Raw genomic sequence first — 22,632 nt, forward strand, 5'->3', positions numbered from 1 at the left:
AAAATTAGCTAATAAGAAATACGAGTACAGGAAAAGATCCAGCATCTAGTGATTTATTGCTTCATGTCGGAAGTAGAGAAGGGCCTACAATAAAAGATGATTTGGTCCTTCTTCCAAAAAATTGGTTATCAAGGCCAATGGTGATATTAGTGGTAAAGATCACTTAATAAGAAAATATTTTCCTCATTAAATAAAATGAAAGTTATGCAACATACATGACAGAAAGAGCTATCTTAGCTTGCAAAAATGAATATATTGATCAACTAAATGAGAAGTCGATTACTAAGTTCCCAGGTAAAAGCAAAACGTTTCTCAATGTCGATTACCAACAACTAATATCAGAAAAAAATACTTCAATACTTTAACACCTGATAGCCTTCCACCACACAAGTACTTTGGCAAGTTCATTATTTCATGTGTTTGTTAGTGTCTTGTACGTTTCTAAACAAAGTTAAATTGAACTTCCATTGCATACAAGTTGGTTTTGAAGAATAATGTACATATCATGCTACTGAGAAACTTAAATCCGTCAAATATCTTATGTAATGGTAGAAGGATGGCTTGTAGAATGACAATAACGTCGTTTATGCAGAAATCTTGATGGGTTAATGTGGTTCCAAACATGTGTTTACCCCAGAATTCAACTTTCGCATATAGAAAATGAAGGATATCCTTTTGAATATATCCAATCATTTTGAATCTACGTATATGCTAATGTAATGATATTTTGACAATTTAATTTGTTGTTATTTCGTATAATGACTAAATAATTATGTGCCATTATTAACGTGCAACGCACGTTCATAGAAACTAGTTATTATAAAAGCATGAATACAATGTTGGTTTACAAAAATAACCTTATAATATTAAGTATAATAACTCATAATAAAAGGACATAATCGGAATTCTAGATATTAGCCTTATAATCCTATTAGTTTTAAGACATAACTACACGTTAGGAATCCTACATGATTACCTTTAGGAATCTTATTAGTATAATTACTTTGGGGCTGTCTAATTCATATAAAATTGAACAAGTAAGTATCTTTAGTCATGTAATCCTATTACTTCTTAAAAATTCATATTATTAATTTAATTTCAGATAGTATTATATTGTCCAAATCCATTTAGAAAAATGAGAGCCTATAGTATTATAAAATTATAAATATATTATTAATATATCAAAATAGCCCTAAAATATTAAACGGAAGAACTCAAAGGGAAAGGATATAACTGCAATAATCTATTTTTTGGACTACAATACTTTCTGTGCTAATTTTTAATATTTGAGATTTTAAAATTAATAAAATTTTGTCTATTAAATTCTTATTAAAAATATGTAGGAATGTTTAATAAAATTAATTTCATAAGAATCCTCCGTATTGGCGATACATTAGCACTCCATAATGTCCAATACCAAGAAAAAATAAAAGTAATATTAAATGGACTGCTTAAAGAGTTAAAATTGATGGGGGAAAAACCCACGACAATATATTTTATATTATATTTGAACTATTTTCTTACTGAAATAATATTTTTTATCAATACTTTGTGTAATATTAAAAAATACGCAATTATTAAACAACAACTAAGAAAATATTTAAGAATATAAATGTATGGGAAAGAGAAAAAAATGGTTGATAAGAGTCAATACCACTAATGTTTCTACAGACATAAAGATCTAAAAGTGAAATGTCATATCAATTTTTTACTCTTTGAAAATAAAATTTATGGTGGATATAATATAATTAAGATTAAATATTCAAAACAAGAGATGAACTAATATTAAGATCTGAATCAACATAGAATAAATTATTTTTTATGTTAAAATTAAATAATTAATTTAATTAATTATGTAGCAAGAGAATCCAATTCGATTATTTTTTAAATTCATCATATGAGTAAAACTCTTATTCAAGTTAAAAAAAATAATAATCTTAGAGTACATAAATTTATTCCATAAAAAGAGCATTAAAACACAATTAAAGAGGTTAGAATATTATTAAGAATCAAAATGCTATACAAGTGTCTGAGGAAGCACAATCAAAGCTAAATCATAAACAAGAACAAGCTTTCAAGACTATATTATAAAGAGTCGACTCTGCTATAGCGGGATTATTCTTTGTAGATATCTCCCGCGGAATCGAAATAATATTTCTATGTCTTATTATTTGCAAATATCATATCAAGAGGCATGACATTGTTAGCAATAATAGCAAGTGGTGTACAAACAACGATTTTATTGTGAGGCCACCCACTTTAGATTTGATATACCTCTTCAAACAACTTAAAATAACCATCACAAATATATCAAAGTAGAACGATTGTGCTAAATTTATAAGGAAAACAAAATTGATAATATGGGATGAAGCACTTACGGCTAAGTATCAAAAAATCGAAATAATTGCCCGGAGTTCTAGAGATATATTGCATATTAATGAACCGTTTGGTGGAAATTAATAGTTTGAAAGGTAATTTATGTCAAGTACCACCAGTAGTTCCAAAAACGACAAAAGCTAAGACTATAAAAGCTAGCTTGCGAAAGTTATACTTCTGGTCTCAAATGAAAAAGATTCAACTAACAAAAAACATAAAGTAAGAACAGATCCAGTATTCAGTGTCTTCTCGTTTCATGTCGGAAACGAAAAAGATCATCTAATAAAAGATGATTTGGTTCTTCCTGAACACTTGGTTATCAATCCCAATGGTAATAGTAGTGTATTTAATTAGAGAATATTTCTATTATTAGATAAAAATGCAATTTGTGCGAATCACAATATCACATAATAGAATTAAAAAGATATCTTAAGTAGCAGAAATGAATATGTTGACCAACTATATAAAAGGTTGATTGCAAAATTTTATAGTAAAAACAAAATATTTTTTTTGACTCAGCAGAAAATCATACCAATAATTACTACCAAGAAGAATGCTTAAATACTTTAATACCAAATGGCCTTCTACCATATATGTTTGTTGTCAAGTTTATTATTTTCTACGTATGTTAGTGCCACCGTATATATAATAGACTAAGTTAAAATTGATCTTCCATTGTATATAGGTTGATTTTGAAGAAAAATGCTCGTCATGCTACTGAAAAACTTAGATACGCCGAATAGCTTATGTAATAGCACACAGATGGTATATAGAAGTTTTGACAAAATAATGTTATTGTGACGACCCAACCCGTCGTCTCATGTATTACAGCCCCGTTTCCCCCATTTATTGCTCTTTCATGTTTTATTATCAGCAACGGGTGAGTTAGAGTTGAATTGAATTGGTTTGGATAGGAAATGAGACACTTAGTCCCTTTAAGGAAGGTTTGGGTTGGAAAAGTCAATCGAACGTTGACTTATTAGTTAGAGGGCTCGGATGTGAATTCCGGTGATTCGGCTAGCTTCGGGAGGTGATTTTTGACTTAGGAGTGCGATCGGAAGTGATTTTGGAGGTCCGGAGTGGAATTAGGCTTGAATTGGCAAAGTTGGCATTTTGGCGAATTCCGGTGGATAGGTGAGATTTGATCCGAGGGTCGGAAATGAATTCCGACAGTTGCAGTAGCTCCGTTAGGTGATTTTGGATATGTGTGCAAAATTTCAGGTCATTCGGAGGTGTTTTGGTCGGGTTTCTGAACGAATGCGTAATTCAGAAGTTTTTAAGAAACTTAGGCTTGAATTCGATGTGATTTGATGGTTTTAGCGTGTGTTTTAAGGATGAGAACAAGTTTGAATGAGGTTTTAGGATGTATTGGCATTTTTGGTTGAGGTCCCGGGGGCCTCGGGGTGAATTCGGGTGGTTGAACGAGAGGTTTTGAGGTGTGTTGCAGATCTGTTGCTGCTGTCATCTGGTATTTCCGCTTCTGCGGAAATGGACCGCAGAAGCGGTTCCACAGAAGCGGGTGAGCGATCGCAGAAGCGGCCAGGTGTGGGTTAGGGTAGTTCCGCATAACCGGAAGTTGGTCGCTTCAGCGGGTCCGCATAAGCGGACATTGTACCGCAGAAGCGATTTTGAGGGAACCGCAAAAGCAGAGTTCGAGTCGCATAAGCGAAATCCGGGTTTTTAAGTGAAGACCGCATAAGCGGATTTTTGGCCGCAGAAACGGTCACGCATAAGCAGAAGCGGGACCGCATATGTGAAAATCGCTGTTGACAGAAGGGTTTAAAATATTATATTTCATCCGCGAACAAGAGGTAGTTTCCACCATTTTTAAGCGACTTGGAGAGCTTTGGGCGAGGATTTTCGAGGATTTTGACTGAGAATCAATTGGAGGTAAGTCTCTTGGCCTAATTATTCGAGTTCATGGTAGAAATTACATGTAAATTGTGGAAAATTCATCAAAAACGGGTCAAGTTAGGGCTTGGAAAGCTGTGATGTAAAAATGGATTTTGAAAGGGCATTTGAACTCCGATTTTGGTAAAATTGGTGTGTAGACTCGTGGCGAGACGAGGAATCCCGTGATGTAAATTTCGTAATTTTTCGAGAAGTAGGCCCGGGGCTCGGGTTTTGCCAACTTCGTGAATTTTGGTATGTTTCGAGTCTTTTTGATTGGGTTATGTTTCTTTAGCCTATTGTAATGTATTCGTTGTGGTTTTAATCAGATTCGGGGTGCGAAGAGGTTGATTCGAAAGGCAAAGGCATAGCGAGCTAGACTTGTGGCCGGCTTGAGGTGAGTAATAGATGTAGATGATGACCTGAGTGTTTGAACACCCGGTATATCACATTGTGACGCTATATTGAGGCAAGACACGTACTCTATGACGAGTGCGGGGTCGATTGTGCTGGGAATTTTGACCTAGTCCGTTTCGATTGATGTTCGTACTGTGTTCTTGACTAGAAATTGTTTGGTAATCATCCTACTTGGATTTTATGAATATGTTTGGGGCTTTGTGCCTATCATTTGCATCCTTCAGGGATCCTTATCACTGCTTCCATGATGTTTAGCATATTTCATGATATCAGTCCTGAATTAGACACTGCCTCGAAATGTTTAATAAATAAATAAAGGTTTAAACACTTAGCTCTATAATTCCTAATAATTGAGACCAAAATGAATAATCTGACTGTGCCCGAGTGGCTTGCATGCATATATATATCTGGTCTGAGTGTGGATCAGGTTGCACGCCGCAGCGAATGTTACGATGATATTGCGCTTGGGCTGTAGGAGCCCCTCCGGAGTCTGAACCCCCACAGTGAGCGCGGGTACCCAAATGGATCGGGCTGCGCGCCGCAGCGGTCATGTGCATTGCATTGCATTCATGCATTTTATATCTGTTGGTCTTAATTGTCATTGTCTGCTGTTGTTTCATCTTTTAACATGCTGAATCATTGATTATAGCTTTATATTGTAATATTTCGGGATTTCTTACTTTCAGCCATTATATATGTTTGTTACTCACTGAGTTGGAAGTTTTCACTTTACTCCCTGCACCATGTGTGCAGATTCAGGTGCTCCGGAGACTTAGTGGAGCTGTTTGCTGTTTTCGTGAAGTTTATTTTCAGGAGTTGTTGAGGTAGCTGCCTGACGTCCGCAGGACCCAATTCCTCCCCTTTATTTCATTTGTCTTTCCATATCCTAGACTTCTTTATTACTATGGATATATTACTCTATTACATCTAGAGGCTCTAGACTCGTGACTCCAGATCTATTGGGGAATGTTGGGATATTCGTTATTATTTTCCATACTATTTTATTTAGTTTCGGATTGGAACCTTGATATTTGCTATTTTAATCGTATTACTTGTTAACGGATTGCGTAATTGGGTTGAGAGTATTTAAATTGGTCGGGCTTGCCTGGCATTAGTGTTGGGCGCCATCACGACCGGGATTGGGGTCGTGACAAGTTGGTATCAGAGCCTAGGTTACTAGGCCTCGCGAGTCATGAGCTGGTTTAGTAGAGCCTCGCGGAACGGTACGGGGATGCCTGTACTTCTCCTCGAGAGGCTGCAGAACCTTTAGGAAAACTCCATATTCTTGAAATTCTTGTCGTGCGGCTTTGTGATTCGAGAACTAAATCTCTGTATTCTATTCTCTTGCAGATGGCGAGAACTCGTGCTACTGGACGCGATGGTCGACCACCAGTACCACCCACTAGAGGCTGAGGACGCGGTCGTGGTCGTGATTGAGGTAGGGCAGCAGAGACAGCACCTGCTGACCCACCAGCTGCCACAGTTCAGGACCAGATTCCAATTGTCGATGTCCCAGCAGCACCTGTGCAGGCACCAGCAGAGCCTATTGCTATTCCTGGTCTCCAGGAGACCTTGGCACAGATACTATCAGTTTGCACTGGCCTGGCTCAGGCAGCCTCAGCTTCTACTGCAGCAGCTGCTTCCCAGACCGGGGGAGGACATCAGACCCCTGTTGCTCACACACCTGAGCACGTTGCCCAGGGATTTCAGACACCGGAAGCAGCCATAGCTCCACCAGTTGCTCCAGTTGCACCAGTTCCAGCCTATGAGGTTCCAGCTATGCCGGACGATGAGCAGCGTCGTCTTGAGAGATTCGTCCGGCTTTAGCCCCCGACATTCAGCGGTGCCGAGGGCGAGGATGCCCAGGGTTTTCTGGATAAGTGTCAGCGTATGCTTCGCACTGCAGGGATCTTAGAGTCGAGTGGTGTGGCTTTTACTACCTTCCAGTTCTCAGGGTCTGCATTCACCTGGTGGGAGGACTTTGAGAGGCGTAGGCCGGTTGGTACAGCGCCCCTTACATGGCAGCAGTTCTCCACTCTCTTTCTGGAGAAGTACGTATCGCAGTCTCACAGGGAGGAGCTGCGTCTTCAGTTCGAGTGGTTGGTTCAGGGGGACATGTCTGTGACCTAGTACGAGTTGAGATTCAAGCAGCTAGCTCGGCATGCCACTTGGATGATCCCGACAGATCGGGAAAGGATTAGGAGGTTCGTAGATGGCCTCAACTATTCACTCCGTATTTTGATGACCAGAGAGAGGGTTATGGGTGCCTCGTTTGAGGAGGTAGTTGACATGGCTCGAGAGATTGAGACGGTTCGCCGTCGGGAGCGTGAGGAGAGAGAGGCAAAGAGGCCTCGAAGTTTAGGTAGTTTCAGTGGTGCTCCGTCTAGAGGCCAGTTCTAGCGTGGCAGAGGCCGTTCCTTCAGGCCTCCTCAGTCAGGTTGTCCAGAGTACAGTGGGGGCTCTTCAAGCCGTGGTCATCAGGGATTTCAGCAGGGCCAAACTTCACTTAGTGCCCTTCCAGCTCAGAGCTCTACACCTGCCTCTTCAGCCCAGGGTTCTTCAGCAGCGAGGGGTTTCCATCAGTCCCCTTCTCCAGCGCCGGGTAGTTGCTACGAGTGCGGTGAGTTCGGCCATATGAGGAGACAGTGTCCTCGGCGTCGTGGTAGTCAGTCTCAGCAGAGGGATCAACCCTCATCTTCTGCTCCTGTTTCATCAGCACCCGTCCAGTCAGCTAGGGGTGGAGGTCAGGGAGTCAGTGGCCGCCCCAGGGGTGGAGGCCGGACTGGCGGTGGTCAGGCTCGATTCTATGCTCTTCCAGACAGGAAGGACGCCATTGCCTCAGATGTTGTTATCACAGGTATTATCTCAGTCTGCCACAGAGATCCCTCTGTCTTATTTGATCCCGGATCTACCTATTCCTATGTATCTTCATATTTTGCTCATCACTTGGGTACTACCCGAGGCTGTCTTGCTTTGCCTGTCCATGTATCTACCCCGGTGGGTGATACTATTATTGTAGATCATGTATACCGATCCTGTTTAGTGACTATTGGGGGTCTGGAGACCCGAGTTGACTTATTGCTGTTGAGCATGGTTGATTTTGATGTTATTCTCGGTATGGATTGGTTATCTCCGTACCATGCTATTCTGGACTGTCATGCTAAGACAGTTACGTTGGCTATTCCGGGTATTCCGAGGATTGAGTGGCGTGATATGACTGACTATGTTCCCAGCAGGGTAATTTCTTTTCTAAAAGCCCAGCGGATGGTTGGTAAAGGTTGTCTATCTTATTTGGCTTTCGTGAAAGATATTGGAGCTGAGACTCCTAGTATTGATTCCGTCCTCGTCGTGAGGGACTTCCCTGATGTGTTTCCAGCAGACCTGCCGGGCATGCCACCGGACAGGGACATTGATTTTGGTATTGATCTGGTGCCGGGCACTAAGCCCATTTCTATTCCTCCGTATCGCATGGCACCAGCAGAGTTGAAAGAACTAAAGGACCAACTTCAGGAACTCCTAGATAAGGGGTTTATTCGTCCTAGTGTGTCACCGTGGGGTGCACCGGTTCTATTTGTAAAGAAGAAAGATGGCACAATGAGGATGTGCATTGATTACAGACAGTTGAACAAGGTGACAGTGAAGAACAAGTATCCACTACCTCGTATTGATGATTTGTTTGACCAGCTCCAGGGGGCAAGGGTATTCTCGAAGATTGATCTCCGTTCAGGCTATCACCAGCTGAAGATCAGGGATTCAGATGTTGTGAAGACTGCCTTCATAACTAGATATGGGCACTATGAGTTCCTGGTTATGTCTTTTGGGCTGACTAATGCCCCAGCCGCATTCATGCACTTGATGAACAGCGTATTTCGGCCGTATCTGGATTCATTTGTTATCGTTTTTATTGATGATATCCTAGTGTATTCGCGTAGTCAGGAGGAGCATGCTCAGCACTTGAGAGTGGTGTTACAGAGGTTGAGGGAGGAGAAGCTTTATGCAAAGTTCTCCAAATGTGAGTTTTGGCTTGGGTCTGTAGCTTTTCTGGGACACGTGGTGTCCAGTGATGGTATTCAAGTTGATCCAAAGAAGGTAGAGGCGGTGCAGAGTTGGCCCAGACCGTCCTCAGCCACGAAAATTCGAAGTTTCCTCGGTTTGGCAGGTTATTATCGTCGGTTCGTCCAGGGTTTTTCCTCTATTGCTTCGCCCTTGACTAAGTTAACGCAGAAGGGTGCACCATTCGTATGGTCGGATGAGTGCGAGGAGAGCTTTCAGAAGCTCAAGATAGCTTTGACCACAACTCCAGTGTTAGTTTTGCCATCCGCCTCAGGTTCTTACACTGTGTATTGTGATGCTTCGAGAGTTGGGATCGGATGTGTGTTGATGCAGGAGGGTAGAGTTATTGCATATGCTTCTCGTCAGTTGAAGCCTCATGAGCAGAACTACCTCGTACATGATTTGGAGTTGGCTGCTATAGTTCATGCGTTGAAGATTTGGTGGCACTATCTGTATGGAGTATCCTGTGAGGTATTCACCGATCATCGCAGCCTTCAGCACCTGTTCAAGCAGAAGGATCTTAATTTGAGGCAGCGGAGGTGGCTTGAGTTACTCAAGGACTATGATATTACCATTTTGTACCACCCGGAGAAGGCCAATGTGGTGGCCGATGCTTTGAGCCGGAAGGCGGTCAGTATGGGTAGCTTGGCGTACATTCCAGTTGGGGAGAGGCCCTTTGCAGTCGATGTTCAGGCTTTGGCCAATCGAATGGTGAGGTTAGATATTTCGGAGCCTAGTCGGGTGTTGGCTTGTGTAGTTTCTCGGTCTTCCTTGTATGACCGCATCTGAGAACACCAGTATGATGATCCACATTTTCTTGTCCTTAAGGACAGGGTTCAACACGATGGCGCCAGAGATGTGACTATTGATGATGATGGCGTGATGAGGATGCATGGCCGGATTTGCGTGCCCAATATGGATGGGCTTCGGGAGTTGATATTAGAGGAGGCCCACAGCTCGCGGTATTCCATTCATCCGGGTGCCACGAAGATGTATCAGGATTTGANCAGCAGCACCTCGTGCAGGCACCAGCAATGCCTATTGCTATTCCTGGTCTCCAGGAGACCTTGGCACAGATACTATCAGTTTGCACTGGCCTGGCTCAGGCAGTCTCAGCTTCTACTACAGCAGCTGCTTCCCAGACCGGGAGAGGACATCAGACCCCTGTTGCTCACACACCTGAGCAGGCTACCCAGGGACTTCAGACACCGGAAGCAGCCATAGCTCCGCCAGTTGCTCCAGTTGCTCCAGTTGCACCAGTTGCAGCCTATGAGGCTCTAGTTATGCCGGACGATGAGCAGCGTCGCCTTGAGAGATTCGGCAGGCTTCAGCCACCGAGGTTCAGTGGTGCTGAGGGCGAGGATGCCCAGGGTTTTCTGGATAAGTGTCAGCGTATGCTTCGCACTGCAGGGATCTTAGAGTCGAGTGGTGTGGCTTTTACTACCTTCGAGTTCTCAGGGCCTACATTCACCTGGTGGGAGGACTTCGAGAGGCGTAGGCCGGTTGGTGCAGCGCCCCTTACATGGCAGCAGTTCTCCACTCTCTTTCTGGAGAAGTACGTACCGCAGTCTCATAGGGAGGAGCTGCGTCGTCAGTTCGAGTGGTTGGTTCAGGGGGGCATGTCTGTGACCCAGTACGAGTTAAAATTCACGCAGCTAGCTCGGCATGCCACTTGGATGATCCCGACAGATCGGGAAAGGATTAGGAGGTTCGTGGATGGCCTCAACTATTCACTCCGCATTTTGATGACCAGAGAGAGGGTTATGGGTGCCTCGTTTGAGGAGGTAGTTGACATGGCTCGAGAGATTGAGACGGTTCGCCGTCGGGAGCGTGAGGAGAGAGAGGCAAAGAGGCCTCGAGGTTCAGGTAATTTCAGTGGTGCTCCAACTAGGGGCCAATTCCAGCGTGGTAGAGGCCGTTCCTTCAGGCCTCCTCAGTCAGGTCGTCCAGAGTACAGTGGGGCCTTTTCAGGTCGTGGTCATCAGGGATTTCAGCAGGGCCAGACTTCACTTAGTGCCCTTCCAGCTCAGAGCTCTACACCTGCCTCTTCAGCCCAGGGTTCTTCAGTAGCGAGGGGTTTCCATCAGTCCCCTTCTCCAGCGTCGTGGTAGTTGCTATGAGTGCGGTGAGTTCGGTCATATAAGGAGACAGTTTCCTCGGCGTCGTGGTAGTCAGTCTCAGCAGAGGGATCAGCCCTCATCTTCTGCTCCTGTTTCATCAGCACCCGCCCAGTCAGCTAGGGGTGGAGGTCAGGTAGCCAGGGGCCGCCCCAGGGGTGGAGGCCGGAATGGCGGTGGTCAGACTCGATTCTATGCTCTTCCAGACAGGAAGGACGCCATTGCCTCAGATGCTGTTATCACAGGTATTATCTCAGTCTGCCACAGAGATGCCTCTGTCTTATTTGATCCCGGATCTACCTATTCCTATGTATCTTCATATTTTGCTCATCACCTGGGTACTACCCGAGGTTGTCTTGCTTTGCCTGTTCACGTATCTACCCCGGTGGGTGATACTATCATTGTAGATCATGTATACTGATCCTGTTTAGTGACTATTGGGGACCTAAAGACCCGAGTTGACTTATTGCTGTTGAGCATGGTTGATTTTGATGTTATTCTGGGTATGGATTGGTTATCTCCGTACCATGCTATTCTGGACTGTCATGCTAAGACAGTTACATTGGCTATTCCGGGTATTCCATTGAGTGGCGTGGTACGACTGATTATGTTCCCAGCAGGGTGATTTCTTTTCTAAAGGCCTAGCGGATGGTTGGGAAAGGTTGTCTATCTTATTTAGCTTTCGTGAGAGATATTGGAGCTGAGACTCCTAGTCTTGACTCCGTCCCCGTCGCGAGGGACTTCCCTGATGTGTTTCCAGCAGACCTGCCGGGCATGCCACCAGACAGGGACATTGATTTTGGTATTGATCTGGTGCCTGGCACTAAGCCCATCTCTATTCCTCCGTATTGCATGGCACCAGCAGAGTTGAAAGAACTAAAGGATCAACTTCAGGAACTCCTAGATAAGGGGTTTATTCGTCCTAGTGTGTCACCATATGGTGCACCGGTCCTATTTGTAAAGAAGAAATATGGCACAATAAGGATGTGCATTGATTACAGACAGTTGAACAAGGTGACGGTGAAGAACAAGTATCCACTACCTCGTATTGATGATTTGTTTGACCAGCTCCAGGGGCAAGGGTATTCTCGAAGATTGATCTCCGTTCAGGCTATCACCAGCTGAAGATCAGGGATTCGGATATTATGAAGACTGCCTTCAGAACTAGATATGGGCACTATGAGTTCCTCGTTATGTCTTTTGGGCTGACTAACGCCCTAGCCGCGTTCATGCACTTGATGAACAGCGTATTTCGGCCGTATCTGGATTCATTTGTTATCGTTTTTATTGCTGATATCCTAGTGTACTCGCGTAGCCAGGAGGAGCATACTCAGCACTTGAGAGTGGTGTTACAGAGGTTGAGGGAGGAGAAGCTTTATGCAAAGTTCTCCAAATGTGAGTTTTGGCTTGGGTCTGTAGCTTTTCTGGGACACGTGGTGTCCAGTGATGGTATTCAAGTTGATCCAAAGAAGGTAGAGGCGGTGCAGAGTTGGCCCAGACCGTCCTCAGCCACGGAAATTCGAAGTTTCCTCGGTTTGGCAGGTTATTATCGCCGGTTCGTCCAGGGTTTTTCCTCTATTGCTTCGCCCTTGACTAAGTTGACGCAGAAGGGTGCACCATTCGTATGGTCAGACGAGTGCGAGGAGAGCTTTCAGAAGCTCAAGACAGCTTTGACCACAGCTCCAGTGTTAGTTTTGCCATCAGCCTCAGGTTCTTACACTGTGTATTGTGATGCTTCGAGAGTTGGGATCGGATGTGTGTTGATGCAGGAGGGTAGAGTTATTGCATATGCTTCTCGTCAGTTGAAGCCTTATGAGCAGAACTACCCCATACATGATTTGGAGTTGGCTGTTATAGTTCATGCGTTGATGATTTAGAGGCACTACTTATATGGCGTATCTTGTGAGGTGTATGCCGATCATCGCAGCCTTCAGCATTTGTTCAAACAGAAGGATCTTAATTTGAGGCAGCGGAGGTGGCTTGAGTTACTCAAGGACTATGATATTACCATTTTGTATCATCCGGGGAAGGCCAACGTAGTGGCCGATGCGTTAAGCCGGAAGGCGGTCAGTATGGGTAGCTTGGCGTACACAGTTGAGGAGAGGCCCTTTGCAGTCGATGTTCAGGCTTTGGCCAACCGGAAGTGAGGTTAGATATTTCGGAGCCTAGTCGGGTGTTGGCTTGTGTAGTTTCTCGGTCTTCCTTATATGACCGCATCAGAGAGCACCAGTATAATGATCCACATTTGCTTGTCCTTAAGGACAGGGTTCAGCACGATGATGCCAGAGATGTGACTATTGATGATGATGGCGTGATGAGGATGCAGGGCCGGATTTGCGTGCCCAATGTGGATGGGCTTTGGGAGTTGATATTAGAGGAGGCCCACAGCTCGCGGTATTCCATTCATCCGGGTGCCGCGAAGATGTATCAGGATTTGAGGCAGCACTACTGGTGGAGGAGAATGAAGAAAGATATAGTGAGTTATGTAGCTCGGTGTCTCAACTGTCAGCAGGTCAAATATGAGCATCAGAGACCCGGTGGTGTACTTCAGCGGATAGATATTCCCAAGTGGAAGTGGGAGAGGATTACTATGGATTTTGTGAGTGGTCTCCCTCGTACCTCAAAGAAGTTTGATTCGATTTGGGTAATTGTGGATCGGCTGACCAAGTCCGCGCACTTCATTCCGTGTGTACTACCTATTCTTCGGAGCGGTTGGCAGAGATTTTCATCCGGGAGATTGTTAGGTTGCATGGGGTCCCAGTTTCTATCATCTCGGATAGGGGCACTCAGTTTACTTCCCAGTTTTGGAGGACTTTTCAGCGAGAGTTGGGTACACAGGTAGAGTTGAGCACCGCATTTCATCCTCAGACGGACGGACAGTCCGAGCGTACCATTCAGATACTGGAGGACATGTTGCGTGCCTGTGTTATTGATTTTGGAGGTTCTTGGGCTGAGTTCTTGCCACTTGCAGAGTTCGCATACAACAATAGCTATCAGTCCAGCATTCAGATGGCACCGTATGAGGCCTTATATGGGAGACGGTGTAGGTCTCCGGTTGGTTGGTTTGAGCCCGACGAGGCTAGACTATTGGGGGCAGAGTTGGTTCAGGATGCCTTAGAGAAGGTGAAAGTGATTCAGGAGAGACTTCGTACAGCTCAGTCGCGTCAGAAGAGTTATGCGGACCGGAAGGTTCGAGACGTATCCTACATGGTGGGCGAGAAGGTCTTGTTGAAGGTTTCGCCTATGAAGGGCGTTATGAGATTTGGAAAGAGAGGAAAGTTGAGTCCACGGTTCATTGGTCCTTTTGAGATACTTAGGAGAGTTGGGGAGGTGGCCTACATGCTTGCGTTGCCACCCAGCTTGTCGGGAGTTCACCCAGTATTTCACGTTTCTATGCTCCGGAAGTATGTTGGGGACCCATCCCATGTGTTAGACTTCAGCACGGTTCAGTTGGATGATGACTTGACTTACGATGTGGAGCCAGTGGCTATTTTGGGTTGTCAGGTTCGGAAATTGAGATCAAAGGATATAGCTTCGGTAAAGGTGCAGTGGAGTGGTCGGCCCGCTGAGGAAGCTACTTGGGAGACTGAGCAGGAGATGCGGAGGATATAGCTTCGGTAAGTTGGGGAGGATGTGACGACCCAACCCGTCGTCTCATGTATTACAGCCCCGTTTCCCCCATTTATTGCTCTTTCATGTTTTATTATCAGCAACGGGTGAGTTAGAGTTTAATTGAATTGGTTTGGATAGGAAATGAGACACTTAGTCTCTTTAAGGAAGGTTTGGTTTGGAAAAGTCAACCGAACGTTGACTTATTAGTTAGAAGGCTCGGATGTGAATTTCGGTGATTCGGTTAGCTTCGGGAGGTGATTTGTGACTTAGGAGTGCGATCGGAAGTGATTTCGGAGGTCCGGAGTAGAATTAGGCTTGAATTGGCAAAGTTGGCATTTTGGCGAATTCCGGTGGATAGGTGAGATTTTGATCCGAGGTTCGGAATGGAATTCCAAGGGTTTCAGTAGCTCCGTTAGGTGATTTTGGATATGTGTGCAAAATTTCAGGTCATTCGGAGGTGTTTTGGTCGGGTTTTTGATCGAATGCGTAATTCGGAAGTTTTTAAGAAACTTAGGCTTGAATTCGATGTGATTTGATGGTTTTAGAGTTGTTTAATGTGTTTTAAAGATTGGAACAAGTTTGAATAAGGTATTAGGATGTGTTGGTGTTTTTGGTTGAGGTCCCGGGGGCCTCGGGGTGAATTCGGGTGGTTAAACGAGCGTTTTGAGGTGTGTTGCAGGTTCAGTTTTTCTGTCATCTGGTATTTCCGCTTCTGTGGAAATGGACCGCAGAAGCGGGTAAAGGAGCGCAGAAGCGGTTCGTAGCCTGGTGGAGTGTTTCCGCAAAAGCGGAACATTTTTCGCAAATGCGAGTCCGCAGAGCGGACTATAAACCGCAGAAGCGGTCTTGAGTGGTTCGCAGAAGCGGATGAGGAGACGCAAAAAGCGGTACGTTGGGTTTTTAAAGTGAAGACCGCATAAGCAGAATTTTGGCCGCATAAGAGGAAGCGGGACCGCATAAGCGANCTTTGGCCTTTTTGAGATACTCAGGAGAGTTGGGGAGGTGGCCTACATGCTTGCCTTGCCACCCAGCTTGTCGGGAGTTCACCCGGTATTTCATGTTTCTATGCTCCGGAAGTATGTTGGGGACCCGTCCTATGTGTTAGACTTCAGCACGGTTCAGTTGGATGATGACTTGACTTATGATGTGGAGCCAGTGGCTATTTTGGGTCGTCAGGTTCAGAGATTGAGATCAAAGGATATAGCTTCGGCAAAGGTGCAGTGGAGAGGTCGGCCCGTTGAGGAAGCTACTTGGGAGACAAAGCAGGAGATGCGGAGCAGATATCCTCACCTATTTGAGACCTCAGGTATGCTTCTCGACCCGCTCGAGGACGAGCGTTTGTTTAAGTTGGGGAGGATGTGACGACCCAACCCGCCGTCTCATGTATTACAGCCCCGTTTCCCCCATTTATTGCTCTTTCATGTTTTATTATCAGCAACGGGTGAGTTAGAGTTAAATTGAATTGGTTTGAATAGGAAGTGAGACACTTAGTCCCTTTAAGGAAGGTTTGGGTTGGAAAAGTCAACCGAATATTGACTTATTAGTTAGAGGGCTCGGATGTGAATTTTGGTGATTCGATTAGCTTCGGGAGGTGATTTGTGACTTAGGAGTGCGATCGGAAGTGATTTTGGAGGTCCGGAGTGGAATTAGGCTTGAATTGGCAAAGTTGGCATTTTGGCGAATTCCGGTGGATAGTTGAGATTTTGATCCGAGGGTCGGAATGGAATTCCGACAGTTGCAGTAGCTCCGTTAGGTGATTTTGGATATGGGTGCAAAATTTCAGGTCATTCGGAGGTGTTTTGGTCGGGTTTCTGATCGAATGCGTAATTCGGAAGTTTTTAAGAAACTTAGGCTTGAATTCGATGTGATTTGATGGTTTTAGCGTTGTTTGATGTGTTTTAAGGATGAGAACAAGTTTGAATGAGGTTTTAGGATGTATTGGCATTTTTGGTTGAGGTCCCGGGGGCCTCGGGGTGAATTCGGGTGGTTGAACGAGAGGTTTTGAGGTGTGTTGCAGGTCTGTTGCTGCTATCATCTGGTATTTCCGCTTCTGCGGAAATGGACCGCAGAACAGTTCCGCAGAAGCGGGTGAGCGATCGCAGAAGCGGCCAGGTGTGGGTTAGGGTAGTTCCGCATAAGCGGAAGTTGGTCGCTTCAGCGGGTCCGCATAAGCGGACATTGTACCGCAGAAGCGGTTTTGAGGGAACCGCAGAAGCGGAGTTCGAGTCGCATAAGCGAAATCCTAAGCGGATTTTTGGCCGCAGAAGCGGTCCCGCATAAGCGGAAGCGGGACCGCATATGCGAAAATCGCTGTTGACAGAAGGGTTTAAAATATTATATTTCATCCGCGAACAAGAGGTAGTTTCCACCATTTTTAAGCGACTTGGAGAGCTTTGGGCGAGGATTTTCGAAGGTTTTGACTGAGAATCAATTGGAGGTAAGTCTCTTGGCCTAATTATTCGAGTTCATGGTAGAAATTACATGTAAATTGTGGAAAATTCATCAAAAACGGGTCAAGTTAGGGCTTGGAAAGCTGTGATGTAAAAATAGATTTTGAAAGGGCATTTGAACTCCGATTTTGGTAAAAGTGGTATGTGTAGACTCGTGGCGAGATGAGGAATCCCGTGATGTAAATTTCGTAATTTTTTGAGAAGTAGGCCCGGGGCTCGGGTTTTGCCAACTTCGTGAATTTTGGTGTTTTTCGAGTCTTTTCGATTGGGTTATGTTTCTTTAGCCTATTGTAATGTATTCGTTGTGGTCTTAATCAGATTCGGCGTGCGAAGAGGTTGATTCGAAAGGCAAAGGCATAGCGAACTAGACTTGTGGCCGTCTTGAGGTGAGTAATAGATGTAGATGATGACCTGAGGGTTTGAACCCCCGTGTATATCACATTGTGATGCTATATTGAGGCAAGACACGTACTCTATGACGAGTGCGGGGTCGATTGTGACTGGGAATTTTGACCTAGTCCGTTTCGATTGATGTTCGTACTGTGTTCTTGACTAGAAATTGTTTGGTAATCATCCTACTTGGATTTTATGAATATGTTTGGGGCTTTGTGCCTATCATTTGCATCCTTCAGGGATCCTTATCACTGCTTCCATGATGTTTAGCATATTTCATGATATCAGTCCTGAATTAGACACTGCCTCGAAATGTTTAATAAATAAATAAAGGTTTAAACACTTAGCTCTATAATTCCTAATAATTGAGACCAAAATGAATAATCTGACTGTGCCCGAGTGGCTTGCATACATATATATATCTGGTCTGAGTGTGGATCGGGCTGCACGCCGCAGCGAATGTTACGATGATATTGCGCTTGGGCTGTAGGAGCCCCTCCGGAGTCTGAACCCCCACAGTGAGCGCGGGTACCCAAATGGATCGGGCTGCGCGCCGCAGTGGTCATGTGCATTGCATTGCATTCATGCATTTTATATCTGTTGGTCTTAATTGTCATTGTCTGCTGTTGTTTCATCGTTTAACGTGCTGAATCATTGATTATAGCTTTATATTGTAATATTTCGGGATTTATTACATTCAGCCATTATATATGTTTATTACTCACTGAGTTGGAAGTACTCACTTTACTCCCTGCACCATGTGTGCAGATTCAGGTGCTCCGGAGACTTAGTGGAGCTGTTTGCTGTTTTTCGTGAAGTTATTTTCAGGAGTTGTTGAGGTAGCTGCCTGACGTCCGCAGGACCCGACTCCTCCCCTTCATTTCATTTGTCTTTCCATATCCTAGACTTCTTTATTAATATGGATATATTACTCTGTTACATCTAGAGGCTCTAGACTCGTGACTCCAGATCTATTGGGGAATGTTGGGATATTCGTTATTATTTTCCATACTATTTTATTTAGTTTCGGATTGGAACCTTGATATTTGCTATTTTAATCGTATTATTTGTTAAAGGATTGCGTATTTGGGTTGAGAGTATTTAAATTGGTCGGGCTTGCCTGGCATTAGTGTTGGGCGCCATCACGACCGGGATTGGGGTCGTGACAGTCATGCATGCAAAAATTATGATACTGGTCAATGTGCTCCTAAGTATATTCTTATCCCTGAATTCAACTTTCGTCTTTCGAAACTAAGGAATATCCTTTTAAATTTGTGTGAAAATAAATTTTAGTATGTTTATGTTTTGTAAATATAATAAATAAAGCACAAAGACAAACATCCTAAATATTGGACTATAATTTCTTGCACGCACAACTGTATGTTACACTTTCAAGAGAGATATCAAGATCGACAACAAGAGTTTTGGTTAAGGCAGAGCAACCTAAGCATTAGGAGAAAACATACACAAAAAATATATTGTCGACAAAGAAGTGTTCGTTAAGATACCATCACATTAAATACTTTTAAACTATAATACATAATTATCTAACTAACATTACCAAATTGATCATTTGTGTAAGTTTTAATGATGTCCTTTTATTTTAAATTCATGTATTGTGCTAATGTAATAATATTTTTCGGCATTTAGATGATTGTTGTATTATTATACACAAAATTTTTCTCATTAATTAGTTTTATTGTTCCTTCATATAAATAAATATTTAAATCATCGCATGTCATTATTAACGTGCAACGCACGTTCATAGATACTAGTATAATATAGACATGGGATAACTTATCGCAATTTAAATAATTGGCGAGCATGTATATTCCTTATTAAAAAAATGGCAATCTTTAACAATTAATTAAATGTCCAAATTGCTCATAGAAAATGGAATTTGGTCTTTATCTTAATGAGAAGATTAAAACCCAATCCAAATATTTAATTTGTTGAGTAAACTTAATCTTTCAGTCACTGATCACATTCTTAGCTTGCAGATTCCAATAGGATCAGAACAAACCTAAATAAATCAATAACTTGTTCTAGTTGATGAAAATTGATTGTAAAATGACCTTAAAAATAAAATAAAACAAGTTGTTATTCTATCTCATTTTCCTTTCACTATCAGTTATCCCTCATCATCGGAAAAACTTCATTTTTGATCCCTTTACTGATCAGTAATTTTCTTCAAAAAATAAAGTTGAAAAATACCATATATAAGTGTCTCAAGTTAATGGACTAGCAAACTCCTACGAGTATAAATTAGTATTTTTAAATATGTTAGTTTCTAAATATAGTGGAGTGAAGAATATGATATCTTCACCCTTAATTATAGTTTTTGCGTTCGCGCCTTGAGAACAGAAAAATTTCTGACAACAAACGTCACGCGACGCATCCTTTAGTAATATTATTCGCTTTAAATCTATAGTGCATTATTAAGATCTAAAATTTGCTTCCTGAAAAAAACATCTCATCTTTCTTTACCAATTTGGAATTTGCCTAGATTGTTACAACTTAATATTTCAATTCCTTAATTCCGATATTATTAAATCTAAAGTCAAAATCTGGAGTTTACAATTGCAAATTTTGCTCAATATTCAATCATCTTATCCTATTGGATCCTTCAAATTTTTACGTTGAACAATCCAATTATGACTATTTATTAGTATATTGAACACATACAATCTTATCTGATATGAAGAGAGAAAAAGATTTTGAAAACGAGCTCATCAATTTAGCTAGGTACTCTACATTATTTTTTATTTATTTTAAAAACAATAATAACAACAAAATAGTACAGTGTTGTTGGTTGCTTCATCAATTTAGCTAAGTACTCTACATTATTTCTTGGGTTAAAAAATGATCCAAATAACATGTCATTCAATTTCGAAGTCAAAAAGCCGTGGTCTCAAATATTTAAACGGAAAAGGGCAAATATATTCCTGTACTATCAGAAAAGGTTTAAATAGTCCCTCGTTATACTTTGAGTCCATATATACCCATGTCGTTATACTATTGGTTCAAATGTACCATTTTCCGTTAAGTTTGTCCAAAGTGGACATCTAATCATACGTGACATTGACATTTGATGAGGCGGATGCCACATGGTTTGCCACCTCAGCGCCCCTAATATATTTTGCCCCTCCTTTCTATTTTTTTTCCACCACTAAAATTTCCTTCCCCTCCACCACTATTGCCTTACCATGAATAAAATTGTATTTCAAAATTTAGTCATTTATATATGGATTAGGGGCGCTGAGGTGGCATGCCATGTGGCGACCTCATCAAATATCAGTATCACGTAGGATTGGATGTCCACCTTGGACAAACTTAACAGAAAAAGGATATATTTGAACCAATAGTATTACGGACGGGATATATTTGGACTTAAAGTATAGCGAAGGATATATTCAAACCTTTTCTCATAGTACATGAATATATTTGGCCTTTTGCCGATATTTAAAACCATGCAAATAGTAGTACATAAGTAAAAACAAAATACATGTACGTGATGTCCATAATAAATAAACTGAATAAAGAGACCTTTACAAATTACAAACTTTCAAATTACATTGGAGAAAATTCTCCACCTACACTAAATTTATCTTTCTTTTATGCCCCCTTTTACTTAAACTAAAAATCAACAAATACAAACCATACAAATCTTGAACCAAATTCCCTTTTTTTTTTTCTTTTTTAATTATTTCAAACCCTACAATTATTTTATTGTGGGCTTAATTAAAATAAAAAATGAACAAACACTCCCACCTAACCTTAATCTTATTTTTGTACACATACCTTTTTTGAATCATCATTTCTCTCCTTTTCACCTTTCCATATCTGATGGTGATGCAAATATTTTCCCCATTTCAAGAAACCTATTTGATTCAACATTATTTTTGCTTGTTTTCTGTGCTTCAACATCCTCCAAATCATCTTCTTGTTCCTCAAATTTGCTATTCAAAGAATGATACTCAACTTTCTCTTGGAAAATCTTGATCATAACTAAGTAAAGTGTGACACAAAAAATTGTAATCCCAACTAAATACCAACTAAATTGAATATTTACTAAAGATTTTGCTCTTTCAAGATCTTCATGATTATGGCACCTAACCACTTTGTGACCTTCTTCTAAGTTTATAAAACAACCTTTTGGGATAAATTTAGGTGTCCAAAGCATAAATCCCATAACCATAAGCCAAATTCCTTGAAACATAATGCTATAAGATCTCACAAAACTATTCAAGAAACTTTTAGGAAAAGGAATGGCCAAAAGTGTAGTGGCTAAAGATGCAAAAATAACAATTTGGAGTAGCCAATGGTATTGTCCTTCAACTCCCATATGGTCAGTAGAATGAAGATGGAAAAGAAGAAGTTGTTGACCAAAAGCAATAGCTCCAAGAAATTGTGTGAGCTCATATTTTGCATGGGGTGAAGGTGTAATTTTGTCAAAGATTATGGTGAAAAGTGCATAGACAAAGAAAGTTAGGGATATATTTGAATGTTCAAAATTGTGTAGATGGTTAGAAGGGATAGTTCCATCAAAATCTAGAGGTTGGTGTTTTTTTGGACCAATAAATAGTTCCATAGATATAGAGGCTAAGCAACTACCCATAATCAAGAAAAGTTCTAAGTACCTAATTCTTGGAGTTGGAAACCAAGGCAAAGAAATGTAGGATTTTGGGTGCAAAGCATGTAACCTAATATGGTTAATCAAATGCCAAATACCAAGTAAAAAGAAGCCAAATCCTGGTGCTACATGCCCAACTAAAGTACCCATTTTTTGCTTGTTTTCTTGGTCTAGCAAAAGTTGCAAAAATAGCCCTTTTTAATTCTTCTTGGTTTTGGAGAGTTAGAGGTATGGTAAAGAAGGGGGAAATCTTTGTACAAATTAAGTGGTGTGATGGAAAAGAGAGGGAAATGAAAGGGGGTTATATAAGGGGTAGGTTTGTACAAAAATTAAGAGAATTGTGAAGGTCTAGAGACTTCTATTTGGGGTTAAAAGTTTGAAAATTTTGGACTTCTTTTGGGTGGGGTGGGGTGGGGTGAGGTGGGGGTTGGGGTGGGGGGTTAAGACTTAAGATGGTTTTTTTTTAGGTGGCTTGAGGAATAAGAGTACAATTAAAATTTGGCATTAAGAAGAGTTGACCATTGGCCATGAGGCTGAGGTGGCTATTTTGTTTTCTAGAAGGGCTAGTTTTTTAATGTTCCAGTAATTTAAAAAATACTCACTTTTATCATGTTTCTTCTTCCATTTTCATCCAAGTGCTAGAATTTTTCTTTCTGTCACTATCAGAGATTTATTTTGTGTTTTTATAGCA

General features: G+C 42.1%; 1 protein-coding gene across 1 annotated transcript; it reads right to left on the reverse strand.

The window, feature by feature from the left end:
* Positions 1 to 20,791: 20,791 nt before the first annotated feature.
* On the reverse strand, positions 20,792 to 22,249 carry LOC109219454 (transmembrane protein 45A-like). Its single transcript, XM_019383914.1, has one exon. It carries the CDS (start codon positions 22,089 to 22,091, stop codon positions 21,138 to 21,140), a length of 954 nt encoding a protein of 317 aa, XP_019239459.1. The 5' UTR covers positions 22,092 to 22,249; the 3' UTR covers positions 20,792 to 21,137.
* Positions 22,250 to 22,632: the final 383 nt, after the last annotated feature.

Source organism: Nicotiana attenuata, unplaced genomic scaffold (assembly GCF_001879085.1).
Source record: "Nicotiana attenuata strain UT unplaced genomic scaffold, NIATTr2, whole genome shotgun sequence".
Lineage (NCBI taxonomy): Eukaryota > Viridiplantae > Streptophyta > Magnoliopsida > Solanales > Solanaceae > Nicotiana > Nicotiana attenuata.

Bases quoted from the DNA above. Each gene is read 5' to 3' on its own strand.
- LOC109219454 (XM_019383914.1), bottom strand. From the start codon at position 22,091: ATGGGTACTTTAGTTGGGCATGTAGCACCAGGATTTGGCTTCTTTTTA.